This window comes from Polistes canadensis, unplaced genomic scaffold, assembly GCF_001313835.1.
Source record: "Polistes canadensis isolate GaletaPanama2010 unplaced genomic scaffold, ASM131383v1 scaffold_16, whole genome shotgun sequence".
NCBI classification, from domain to species: Eukaryota; Metazoa; Arthropoda; class Insecta; order Hymenoptera; family Vespidae; genus Polistes; species Polistes canadensis.
In genome coordinates, this window is record NW_014569563.1 from 2,872 (window position 1) to 16,202 (window position 13,331).

The 13,331-nt window shown below is 32.3% G+C and overlaps 1 protein-coding gene and 1 long non-coding RNA gene across 3 annotated transcripts in view; both read right to left on the minus strand.

The window, feature by feature from the left end:
- LOC106793666 overlaps window positions 1–1,452 on the minus strand; it is a 2,887-nt gene extending 1,435 nt beyond the window's left edge. The window contains exons 1-3 of one of the 2 annotated variants that reach the window (XR_001382450.1): window positions 1,402–1,452; window positions 924–1,067; window positions 271–843 (exon numbers count right to left, since the gene is read on the minus strand). This is a non-coding gene — a long non-coding RNA (uncharacterized LOC106793666). Of the gene's footprint in view, window positions 1–270; window positions 844–923; window positions 1,068–1,188; window positions 1,279–1,401 lie in introns of those variants that run through there. The other variant, XR_001382451.1, reaches the window with a different exon arrangement.
- Window positions 1,453–3,595: 2,143 nt separating this feature from the next.
- Window positions 3,596–12,202, minus strand: LOC106793604 (mediator of RNA polymerase II transcription subunit 13-like). Its single transcript, XM_014760652.1, has 8 exons — window positions 12,182–12,202; window positions 10,339–10,832; window positions 9,610–10,243; window positions 8,969–9,523; window positions 7,919–8,044; window positions 5,199–5,331; window positions 3,987–4,149; window positions 3,596–3,711 (listed from the first exon to the last, which is right to left on the minus strand). Exons 1-8 carry the CDS (start codon window positions 12,200–12,202, stop codon window positions 3,618–3,620), a joined length of 2,220 nt encoding a protein of 739 aa, XP_014616138.1. The 3' UTR covers window positions 3,596–3,617.
- Between the last annotated feature and the right edge of the window lie 1,129 nt (window positions 12,203–13,331).

Below are 13,331 nucleotides of genomic sequence, written 5' to 3' on the forward strand. Positions count from 1 at the left end.
ATTTTTTAATATTCATGCAATTGTTTAAATAAATGTAAATTTTGTTTAACGTTTCTGTAGAGTACTGACTTTGGAGGGGGAAATTTTCATCGAAAAAAGTATCATATCGAAATCATTTAATATTTAAAAAATATTAACAAGTATGTAATGCTTATACTAGTACATATATGTTTAAACAATGTGAAATATAAAAAGAGTGTATTAGATTATTTAAATAATTGTTAAATAATAAATGGAAATGTATATTGTAACGTAAAATTGAAGATGTACCTGCTGATGTACCTTCCTCTTYGAAATCTTCTGTTAGACTGAGACGTTGTCACAGAAAAAAGCTTTTTATATCGAAAGTTGTTTATATGGCTTTTTGAAAGTTGCGCATGTGAGTATAACGAAAATATTAATTGAATTAAATAGAAATTAAGATTATAACGTTCTGATTTTATATTTTTTAATTTTCATGTAATTGTTTAAATAAATGTAAATTTGGTTTAACGTTTCTGTGCAGTGCTGACTTTGGAGGGGGAAATTTTCAACGAAAAGAGTATCATATCGAAATCGTTTAATATTTAAAGAATGTTAATAAGTATGTAATGCTTATACTAGTACATATATGTTGGAACAATATGAAATATAAAGAGAGTGTATCCAAGCATTAAAAAAATTGTTTAATAATCGATAGATGTGTCTTTTATTGTTAAAAAGCTCGGAATATATGTTGAGAGCTCCGTCCTCTTCGAAATCCACCTTGAGAATGGCACTTTCTCTTCTATGTAATTACTTTTATTGAAAGTTGTTTATATGACTTTCTGAACGTTGCGCATGTGTAAAAAAGGAATAATTGATCTAATCAAATAAATTTTAGATTATAACGTTCTCATTTTAGTATTCTTTTAATTTTTATGTAATTGTTTAAACTAACGTACATTTTTTTTATTGTTCCTGTGCAGTGCTGACTTCGGAGTGAGAAATTGTCATCGAAAAAAATATCATATCGAAAATATTGAATATTTAAAGTATGTTAAGAAGTATATGTGATGCTTATATTAGTACATATATGTTTAAACAATCTGAAATATAAAGAAAGTTTATTAGAGTAATAAAATAATTGTTAATTAATCGATAAAACTGTCTATTGTTATTAAAAAGCTCGGAATATATGATCTATGCACTGTCCTCTTCGAAATCTACCGTTGAAATGAGCCTTTGTCTTCTCTTTAAATACTATTATTTAATATTGCTTATATGACTTTCCTAACGTTGCGCATGTGTTTAACGAGAATATTATTTATAATAAATAGAAATGAAGATTATAACGTTCTGATTTTAGTATTTTTATCTATTTCATGTGATTTTATAAACGTTCCTTATAATAGGATATTCTAATCTTTGATAGTATTTTACAGTCATAGCTTTAAGTATCTTCTATCGTCCACTGGTGGTCCTGCTCGTAACTAAAAAAAAGGGACTTGTGAGCTTCTATGTACTTCAATATTCTTACCGATATATCTCCTGCAGGTATACTAACTTTACTTTCATTTTTTTCAAAGTGCGCTTGAGCCTTGAATTTGTGGTTGCGCATGCGTATAACATATCTCCTATTCATGACACTTCTATTTCATAATTATTCAAAGTGTAATAATTATTTTCAATTAATTAACGATAAAAAAAATATTTGATAAAGTAAAGTTGAGCAAATAGTGATCAATTAAGAGCACTTATTTATTTTTTTCTGCTGTTAATGATACTGGCTAGCGTATCTATGGTGCCGGACAAACAAAAAGTGGACAATTGATAAAAGAACATGAAACAATAGAAAACTTCATTGCTTTGCTTGGAAATTTTACCGTCTATCGGTACTAGCAGATTTCTTTATTTGTTTTTTAGCAGCTATAGTAGATTCCTAATTTATTAAATGTCGCTAATAACAGATTCTTGATGGTATTCTCTGCCGATATTTAATGATACATGCATCATAATTTCTTGCTTTTGTTAACGAAATGATAATTTGTTCATATCACCTTCTATCTTTATTATACACAAACTATAATTGAAGAAGTATTCCTTAAAAATTTTGGTATATTAATTTATTACAATTTTCAACAAATACGACTAATAAGAATTTCTTAAGATATATTGATAATTATGCCTTGTGTATTATATAATTGAAACAATATTAACTAATATTACAAGTATACCCAATTGTAAGTTATGGGCATTACTTATAGTTGTTAAATTATTGCGCGTACATTTAATATTTATTTTTCCTTTCAAGATGTTCAACTTGTATACTTTGATTTTCTTCTTATGTAAAAAAAGAAGGAAAACTAATTTCTAATAAACTTTAATAATTTTTGTAATCTTGCTTTTCAATAATGTCGCGGCGGATATCAGGTTATCGAATATATTTCATACGCGATGGAAATGATTTGTATTTTATATATATATATTCGGGATTTAAAATAAATTTATTTATAATTTCTTGTACACTTCTTTATATATATACGTTCACGTTCTTACACATTCTTAGCACACAAATATATTATATATTACTCTTTGGGTAAGGTTTAAAGAATACATTTTGTATCTTAGGACGTCATCATGTAGAGTTCTATTTACAAGAGACGCCTATTTGTTCAAAAATACACGAACTAATAAAGTTGAATTATGATAAAGTAAATTAAAAGTTTAACATAAAATTCAATCGTTCTTCGTCTATACATATTTTGTTCTTTTTCTTTTTTCTCTTCTTTCCAATTTTGAATTTTTCTTTATAATGAATTTCCTATTGAAATATAATTATAACGAAAAAAGCAGATTCCAATAGAAACGCTTTGTACAACGTATCAACCGTATTTGATTTTAGGTTGAAAAAAAGAGGAAAAAAATAGAAAACAATAAAGACATGCGTCTAAAAATTGCATATCTCATGCAATTAAATTTCGTTAAAAATAATCACGAGAATATAAGAATTGCTAGTAAATCGTACATACATATATTATACATACACGCAAAGCTAAGTAAATACTAACGTACATACTTTACTTAACATTCAATGTGTTTATCAACGAGCGTACCGCGCGAAAAAATGTTGACGTCGATACTTAAAAATGTGGTTCTAACGGCTGATATCGATAGAAATAAATTTACTATGTTCACAATCAGTGTGTAACATTGTAAATTTATTATATTAAATTATAAAACTCTGTGATTTAATATATTTTCATCTTGTCGATATCGTCGTTAGATCAAGTTTGGTATAGATGTCAATATCTTTAATCTATTATAATTGTTATGATACAGCTAGGTGATTAAGCTAAATAATGCATACATTGATTTATTACACTGCACTGAAATTAAAACGTATCGCAAGCGATTATCCGTTTTCCCTATAGAAAATATTACTTCATTAATCAATATGCATTATATTTTAATTGTATTTCATAATTTTTCTTTAACAAAAGTCCATTTCTTTAAGTAAGAAAGTTATCCTTCTCATTTTTGAGCCTTTCTTTATCACCGTCACGGAGCCAACGAAAGTGCTCCGACGTTAAACATTTTCTACGTATATGATTTCTTCTCTAATAAATCTATTACATAAGATCAATGAAAAAACAATTCTACGATCTCTCAGCATGGGCCGTTGTCGTTGAAGTTATGACCGAGACCAGGTCACCGTTGGGCTGACTAGTGATTGGTTCTAGTGGTGGCACGCTGCAAAACGTCCAATAAAAATTCGTTAGTTATAGCATATTACAAAAATACATACTTAAATGCGTACATCAAATTCTTGAAAAGAAAAAAATGCAAAAGAAATCAAAATCGTTCAACAATTGGATTCACTCGGACAATGTTAAGTAGAAAAAAAATAACACTTTATTTAATTCAAATGATTGCCTATTATTCTTTTTTTTAAATCTTCATAAATCTTTAATCGAACTTAATATATTTGAAGAAGAGATTACGCGTAATGAGGGTTGCTCACTTACGTAAGGGTAGTTTGACGATTCAATACGGCGACAGTAGGTAATGTGAGGGGCGAATGTGCATGCCCTAATTGTGCCGTTGTTGGTGTACCTACAGAAAGACAATGTTCTTCTACCCCTTCACCCCCACCCCCGCTTGCAAACATGTTCAACTGCAACGAGTCCACTGCAATATTAACAAACAAAACAAAAGATTGATCGATAAGACTTTCAACATTTTTCTAATTTATCTCATTATTTTGTTCATACTTCTCTTTTTTCTTTTATTATTGATTATCATCTTAAAAGTTATTATTTCATTGTTATCAATAATAATAATAATAATAATAATAATGATCATTAAATTATCAATAACGAATCTAAGATTTAATTTTACTTTCTATTACAATTGTACCACTATGTCGAAAGAAATACATATATACGTATTTTGTATTCATTTAAAAATATTCATCTTTATAAAAAAACATATTGTTAATAGATTACAATTTGAAGAGGAAATGAGACAAAAAGAGATATAAAAAGAAAGATAGTAATAACTCTTTCTTTTTTTTCCTCCGTATGTTTCTTTCCCTCGATCGACATTTTAAGAAAAATCACTTATCGTTATCTTATATATCGATCATGAATCCGAGAGAGAAAGGGAAATAGTGCGATTTATTTCACGCGATCGTTGCAATGAAATTCACATTACGTCCGTGCATTTTTCTAACTGTTACATAGAAATATGTTATGTACTTTAAGATAACAAAACGTAGTCGTGCGAGATAGCTCGATTTGTTTTTCGATTGAACAGTAAAGGAAAAATAAAAGAAAAATGAAAAGAAACAAACAGAAAAAAAAATTTTTGTTTTCCAACGAACGCGCGAGAAGAAAAAAAGAGAAATAGAAGGCAAATCGAACGTATGTTTGTTTACATTCTTGTTTAAGGTAAATACTTTCTTTTTATTGCCTGTGTAGGTACACCTAATCGAACGATTTTTCAAACATATATTAAACACTAAACGTGTTGACGTGTAAGAAAAGGAGGTAAGGAAATAGAGAAACGAAGAAAGGACGAAGAAGAAGAAGAAGAAGAAGAAGAAGAAAAAAATAAAAAATTTCAAAAGAAATTTTAATTTTATTCGGGTAGTTCTTCTTATCATGTTTTTTTTTCTTGTTCTTGTTCTTGCCAATAAATCGTAACGAAATAATGTAACTTGCTCACCAGAGACTCACCGAGTAAGCTGGACTTAATCTCGGTCTTGATACCGCTCGGTCCAGGAAGATTCCCACTTACACCCGAATGATTCTTTGGTTTTCTCTTTCGCGTTTGTATTCCTTCCTTTTTCATGCTCAACGGCCTGTTTACCTGTAATTTTTATTTACTTTATGTATCACTTAATATAGAAGAAAAAAAATACAAGAAAATAAGAATAATATGAAAAAGAAGAATGGAACAAAAAAATATAATGATAATTTATTTAAAAAGAGATGACGCGTCCACATTATTTTTATTGAAATATAATAATAGGAAAATTATTTAACGTAAATCTAATGTAAACTGAAGAAATGAAAGAATATGTGGCAACAAAAAATAAGATAATAATGGATTAGGTAAATAATTATTAGAATTATCATCTTCTAAAAATTCTTATAATTAACGTTAAATTAATTTTTGTAGTAATTGAAATAATTATTGTAGGATTCGTGAAAAAATTTGGCCGTTGGACTGATTGAACCGGAACTTAAACCTATAGGTCTGTCGTGTTCAGGGCCCGTGGTCAATTTCCACACACGAATGTTTATTATATTTGATATAGAAGTTTCTAAATCTCACATTATTATAATTTAAATATAATGTCAATGATTCAAAAACTATTGCTAATAGCATCGAAATTCTAAGTATACTCGTAAACAATATTACAAAGTGCAGTTATTAAACAACGCTTATGCTATTGCATTATTGTTCGGAAATGTCTTAAATCTTTCCAATAAGATCAATGTAAACTTTGATCAATTTGTTTAAACGGTATCAAAGATTTTTTCGCGTAGTAAGTATGATGACAAAATAAAATTTTAAAAAAGAAATAATAATAATAATAATAATAATAACAATAATAAAGAAATACAGGTAGATTAATATTTGCGTTGTTGAAGTAATTTTTTTTGAGAACCGAAAATTAAAACCTCCCTCCTCACTTCACCCCACCTCCGCCGTCACGCCAACAAAAAAAAAAAAAAGAAAAAAGATCTATCGACGATAATCTGACGACTCTCCGCGTTTTCAAGGAAAGAACGTTACAAAAACAATTCAACCGGTTCTCTTATCGTAACTGGACGATCGACAAAAATTTCGCGATAAGAGCTAGCTGACCAATCGCAACGAGATTAATGTTAATTAAAAATGATTTACACTGTGTCGTCCAAGTGCCGTAAAGTGTCGCATCTATCTCGAAAGGGTAAACTACAAAAAAGAGAAAAAAAAAAACTTCTTCACCGAAGCGATGACGATCGCGAATCAATAGAAAATGATTGTGCAACGAATGTAAAAAACTATTTCACTTTTTTTTTTCTAATTACCTTTGAACGAAGAACTCACAATTCTTTTTCTTTTCTTTTTATTTTCTTCGCGATTTCAATTCGATTTTGTTCATTCAATCAATTCTTAACTCCCTTTTTTTTTCTTCTATTTATCATTTAAACGAATTCGCAAGGTAAGATAATGCATCGATGCAATTTCCCAAGTTAAGTAATTTTAACAAGACCGATAAGATCAAAAATCAATCGACATAGAATTGATCGAACTTCTTCGAATGATTTTGTTGTAACACGTTATCAATGAGTATTATATATGCATCAACATATCATATATGTATTGATATACCTGCTGAACAATTTATATCTTTTTTTTTTTTTCTTTTTTTAATTTTTAAACTACAATTGAATTACAAGTATTATAAACAACGCGTGCGAGTAGACAGATAAAAAGATATAGAAAAAAAAGAAAGAAAAGAATGTACGTAAAAGTAATCTTTTTCGATATCGTTTGGGTACTCGCTTCCAGGAGTAGAACGAGAGGAGCAGAAACCGGAGATGACTTGTTTATTTTGCGTGTGCTAGCTTTGCGCCTCTTTATATACTGCTGTCAACCCACGCAAGAAGAAGGGTCTTGCGTGCAAAGAAAAAGAGAGAGAAAGAAGAAAGAATGAAAAGAGAGAAGAAAAAGGGAAATAAAAAGAAAAAGAAAAAGAGATGACACATTGTTAAAGTACACAGGACCATATAACTGCCGCGAAAGAAAGAGAGAAAGAGAGAGAGAGAGAGAAAGAGATTCGACCTCCTTTATTTGCTGCCTTTACTGCATTTGCTTTAACCCGCGTCTTTTATTGTTCCGCGTCAACGTTTCTATCTTTTTTTATACTTCGCCCGATATCAGCCTATTTGCTTCACATTCTTACGTAAAAACGATCACAACGAGACGATCTCAGTTATCCACCTTATGTGGGTGCGTTTGTGTGTGTGTGTGTTATTCCTTTAAAATTAATTAGAAATAGATCTAATTAATCCAAATGATTTATTGAAAAATAAAATATCTATCGATCATTTGTTTAATTGTAAAAGTAAAAAAAAAAAAATCAAAACCTAAAAGATTATTACTTTGACGTTACTTGAAAATGGTTTGTTAAACGAAGTTTCGCCTAAAATTCTTTGCAAGAAGATTTTTATAGAGACTTTCGTGTTTAATTAGTCAGCAATTGTGCAAACAATACGATCAATCGCGAATAAGTGCACCTCGAGTAAACATCTCGTTCTCTTCGTAAGTTTCGAGAAATACATAAATCGTTTCGTTTTATATAGAGATTATTATTTTCAAGATTTAGTTTTTTTAAATGAAATTTTTGATGATAACGGTTAATATGAATGAATTTTAAAGTAGAATTATATTGAATACTTACATTGTGTAGTTTGAAATAAAGACCGCAGGCATTGCACACGGGTTCGCCGTTGTTGTTTCGTCGCCATAAAGTCGTGTTACTTGTTCTACAATTTGCACATTGCACCCCTGTCCTTCTTACATTAGCCTGTAATATAATAATGAAAATATTTTTATTCTTAATAAGACAATTATTTGAACGATTTATTTTAAAGGAAAATCTTAATGAGTCGGGCTTGACGTTCGAGATCACGAAAATGGGAGTGTGCTCCGGGTAAGGAAACTAGAGCAAACAACAGCCGCTGTGAGCTCCGAGAGTAGTTATTTGCTCGGTTAAAGATAACGAACGTCTTCTCACTGTCTTGGATCAACGCGAGGGACGACGCACACGTAAAGGAAAGCTACAAACATTATTTAATATTGAAGTCATGTGAGATGTACCACGGACAAGAACATTTATCAGCACAAACATTGCTGACCTCGTTTCGTCGATGGTCAAACTTTCTGTCCATTGATCGAACAGAGAGAAAAAAAATTCTTAAAAAAAAATTCAAGAAAAAATAAGAGGAACTAGATCTCCTAATTATATCTCATTTGTTTCTACGATACCTGAAATTATCTACGTGACTAATAGTAGACAATGATTCGCACGAATACTATTACGATTGTAGCTTAAAACAAGTGTACATATCATTTATGTTCAGTCAAAAGTTATTAACCACGTTTTTATCTTTATATTTATGAGAAAATTACTTTATTAGATTAGTCATTATTCCATAAAAGGCGTTAATCAGTAGTGTGTGAAGGTATTAACAAGAAACACATTTTTCTCAAACCTGATACTTTCCATTAAAAATTTGTTTAACGAACAATAATTAGCATAAATGTTAATAAATGACTTTTGACTGAACATAGACAATATACTCATATCGCATTTAATTGAAGCAATTTTAACGATATTAAAAGAAAAGTTTGAGCTTTATACGTGAATTTTGTCTAAAGGAGACATAGACATTTCTACAAAGATTTAAAAAAGTAACATCTATAAGATGAAGATTCGCACAATGTTTACCGGCACGACCGACTGTTTTGGCTTGCCGCATCTGATCGGTTGTCTGTTGGTGCCGTTCATCTTGCTGATAACACCACATACGTTGCAAATATAATGTCCGGTACCGTCGCGTTTCCAGAAGGGTGTCATGGTGCTGGCACAATTTAAGCAATCCTTTTGTTCGCTCGCGATCACGGCACCATCGAAGGATTCTTCGGCACCCGAAATGGTTTGCCAGGGACCAGATAGACCATTTCCAGCAGCTGTTGCGACACTGTAACCACCACCCGAATAGAGTTGCATATTTGCAGCGTCGCTAACTATCGTTGTCACGCTGGGATAAGTTTGAACGTATTCAAGAGACGTTGGAGGTGAAGGTGTGCCACTGGTAGGCCAATATGGGTCGTTGCTAGGTTTAATGTATTGATAAGACGTAGCTGTGCTAGGTCCATAGAGAGTGACTTGAGATCCCGGAGAGCCTGGTTGTTCGTAATGAAGAGAGACTGTACGTGTAGTGCCTAAAGACGAAGCTAACGTTGGGTCACCTTTGATGTAGGCGCTGTTGGGAGACTCGACCTGTTGAATAATAAAGATGTCATGTTGGCGTTTCAATATATTTTTTCAATAATAAATTTAATAAGAATAAAACATTAAATACTAACTTCGGCGCATCGGGGTCCAGGATGACTAGTAGGTGGGTAAGTGATAAAAAGTTCCGATGGCTTTGGATATGTATACGTTGGAGCTTGTTGAAAAGTTTCACTACCCGATATATATTGAGTATATTGAACCGTCTGCGAGGGTGGTATGGCGACGGTCTCGAGGGTTGTGTAGGTACTCGAAACTTTGATATTTTCCGTGGCAACGGCCACTTCGGTATCGTATTTGATCGTCGCAGCGACAGCTGCGTCGGAGTAACCAGAGGCAACTAATTGCTGTTGATGTTGATTCGTGCGTATGCCATCGATTGGCGGGGAATAAGTGGGTGTGGGTGAACTGAGTTGTACATTTCCTCCTGACTGGCTAACTATTCCTGACGTTTCATAATCCTCCGTAGTAGGAAGAGCTGGTGAGGTTTGATACCTCGGTGTACTATTCGCTGTATTGCTGGCACTATGATTACTCTCACGAGGACTGTACCTATGATGCGTCGTTGTTTGTTGACCACGACGACTGTTGTCTTGTACTTGCAACGTGATCATATTATTCTCTCTCCTTAGTTCCTGATTCTCATTGGTGTACGCATAAATACGGCCTACTTCATTTCTCTCCGTTGTTCCTCCCGTATTCTCATATCTTTATAAAGAAAAATCGCGAAAATGATGATATTTCAATAAAAGAAATGTACAAGAGACTTTTTAATGATTAAGATTCATTATGATTATAAATACCTAGGTGATTGTTTAATAGTAAGAGTTATAGTTGAATCAGCACCATCGGAGACTTCAACGCTCCCATCCTGTCCATTTCTAGTCGCATAGACAACATGTTGTTGATCGTTACCATCTCTTTGCTGTTCCTCTGTATTATTCGCGTGAGAAATCTGCACATACTGTTGTTGTCCTTGCTGCTGCGTTTGTTGTTGTTGCTGCTCGTCTTGATATCCATGCTGATCTTGATCCGAGTGTTGATGCTGATGCATAGTTTGTTGAAGATTACTCGAAACAGCATTCGAATCCGGGGATTCAGCTTCAATCTCTGCTATATTTTCCGTAATATGTCCCGCAGTAGTGATCGTTCTAACGTGTCTCTTCGAAGTGATAACACTTTGCGGACTATCAGAGGGTTCTTCCGTGACATGTAATTGAGGGGAACTTTCGCCTGAATGATGCCCTTCCCACTCTATCTTTATGTCCTGTTTCACCAATGTCTCCTTCATCATATCCTATAACACCAAACACAGGTGTAGACCCACACATACATATATATAATACAAATACACGAATTTCGATGAATTCTTATTCATCCTATTACTTTTGAAATTATCAAAAAATATCGATAGGTGATCGATGATACACACACAGAAAAAAAAATACAAATCTCGAGAAATATTTCGAAACTAAGTTAAAACGGGAAATCAAACGAATTAATACGTGCAAAGATATTAGTCATCCCCCTTAAACAGTGGTGGGAGTAAAAAGTCTCGTTTAGGCACGCGACACCTTTGGTTAAATTTGAAAAGGACAGAGATAGAATTAGAGAGTTTGTTGAACGATGACAGGACAGGTAAAATAAAATGAGTGGAGCGGGCCGAGGAGAGGAAGGTAGAGCAACGTAGACACACCTCGTCCGTCTCCAGAAAAATGTTAGGAGACGTTCTATTTACAATGTACGCGTCACATTTCCGTTCGGAGATCCGTCAGACGTTAGTTTGACTTCCGGTTACGACGAGCACGCGACACAACTCTTCTTTCTTTGGCAAAGACCTCGCACGATTTCCGCCGGATCATCGACTCGTGTTCGACAAAATTCTACGAGACAACTTTCGACGATATTATTTTTACGGAAAAGTTTGCCGAGATCGTTTGCAAAAAGAACGTTTTACGATCGCTTTCAAGTTGACCGAATTTTTCAACTGACTTTTTAAATATCCTCTCGTTAATTTTGTTCTTTTTTATTTTTATTTTTCTTACACCGATTGAGAGTTCTTGAAAGACGAATGAATTTTTGTAGCGTATCCAAATTCAAACAAATCGGAATTCAGGCTTAAATGTGTTTCTCAATATCTCTCATTTTCTTTTTCATACATTTCTCTATATTAAAATTAATAGTATTTTGAAGTAAGTATGGTGAGAAAATCGATAAATGACTATTCAAAATGAAAGTTAGAAATATATTGATTTAATTAATTTAAATATGGTAAATATCAAGGAAATAAATTTTGATATCATTATGATATACCATATCAAATATTAATTTGGAAAAATATCACTTTCCATATTAAATGGATAAAATTGTTGTCATTCATAATACAAATGATCGTATATCTTTATCATATTCTGTCTCAATAACTATAATACTTTTTTTGAAAAAAAAAAAGAAAAGTAATCCTTTCTCTATCTACAATAAACTAACAATATTTACTATTGTTATCCGCAAGCATTCGATACAATTATAAAAATCCTTTCAAGTTTATCGCTAACTGTAAAATGTAATTAACAAAAAGCAATCATTTCTTGAGATAAAATAATGAGAAAGTAAACATTTTTCAAAATAAAAAGCAAACAAAATTACCTCAGCAGCTGTGTGTCGCATTTGTTCAACAGTATAGTTCGTACTTTTATAATAAATTTGTTTCTTCATCCACTAAACTACTTAAAGTTTCTCTTTCTGTCTAATTATATATCTCACAAGGTACACAAAAACATTCCACAAGTACATCCACTTTCTTCGTGAGTACAAACTCGAAGTAAAAAAAAAAAAAAAAACAAAAAGTAGAAAAATATTTAAAAGAATAATAAATGATTGTCAAAATGTGACAGAGATAAAATGAGGAAAGGAAAGGGAATAGAAGCGACAGAAGAAGAATAATAAGATGAAAGAACAAGAAAACGGGTGAAACGTTCGAGTCACCAAGTCGAACTGATGAGGAGACCGAACTCGACGTGTTGCACGAGGCAATATACGAAGTGCGAATGAGTTAGAAAGATACGAAAAGAAGTAAAGAAGGAAATAGAGAGAGAGAAAGAGAGAGAAAGAGTTTGAAGAGCTTTGGGGAATGTCAGTGGAAATATGACTTTTTGTACGCTCGAGTACATTCGACTACAGCAATACTGTCTCTCCCGCTTTTTCCTTTTGTTTGATTCAGCAATGGCGGGTGTTAAGTATCCGTATGAAAAGGAGAGGAAGAGAGAGAGAGAGAGAGAGAGAGAGAGAGAGAGAGGGAGAAAGAGAGAGAAAAAAAGAGAGAGAGTTTATTGTGCAGTCTACCATTCGATTCGAGGGAAAGAGGGGAGAAAAGCGTTGCAACAGGCAGCGAAACGCTGGAGGAAGTAACTCGAGCAGTCGTTTGGGCGGACCCTCGCACCTCATTGGTCACTTCTCCGTCCGATATTATCCTTTCTGCGCCTGTTGTCTCTGTCCATGTACCATCGTAACACCGCGATGCTTCGAACGAACGAACGCTTCGTGATCTATTCGTTCAATTGATCGACTGATCTCTTTTTTTATATATATTATTATACTTATCTCTGATGAATTTCAACTGTTTTATGGTTGATCATTTTTGGGATAACTTAAGGATATCTAAAAATAAGATCTTGAGTAGGTAAAAAGAAAAAAATACAAAATAATTCATGATAACAGAAAATCCAATCGAATCGAATTTTTTTCTAATTTGAGAGAATTTTCAAACATAAATATTTATTGAATTTGTGTAAGTGTT

Coding starts and splice junctions, on each gene's coding strand:
- LOC106793604 (XM_014760652.1), bottom strand. CDS start 12,202: ATGCGACACACAGCTGCTGAG. Junction 10,833..12,181: donor TGCGACACACAGCTGCTGAG/GTAATTTTGTTT, acceptor TTGGTGTTATAG/GATATGATGAAGGAGACATT. Junction 5,332..7,918: donor TTTATTTCAAACTACACAAT/GTAAGTATTCAA, acceptor TAAAAATTACAG/GTAAACAGGCCGTTGAGCAT.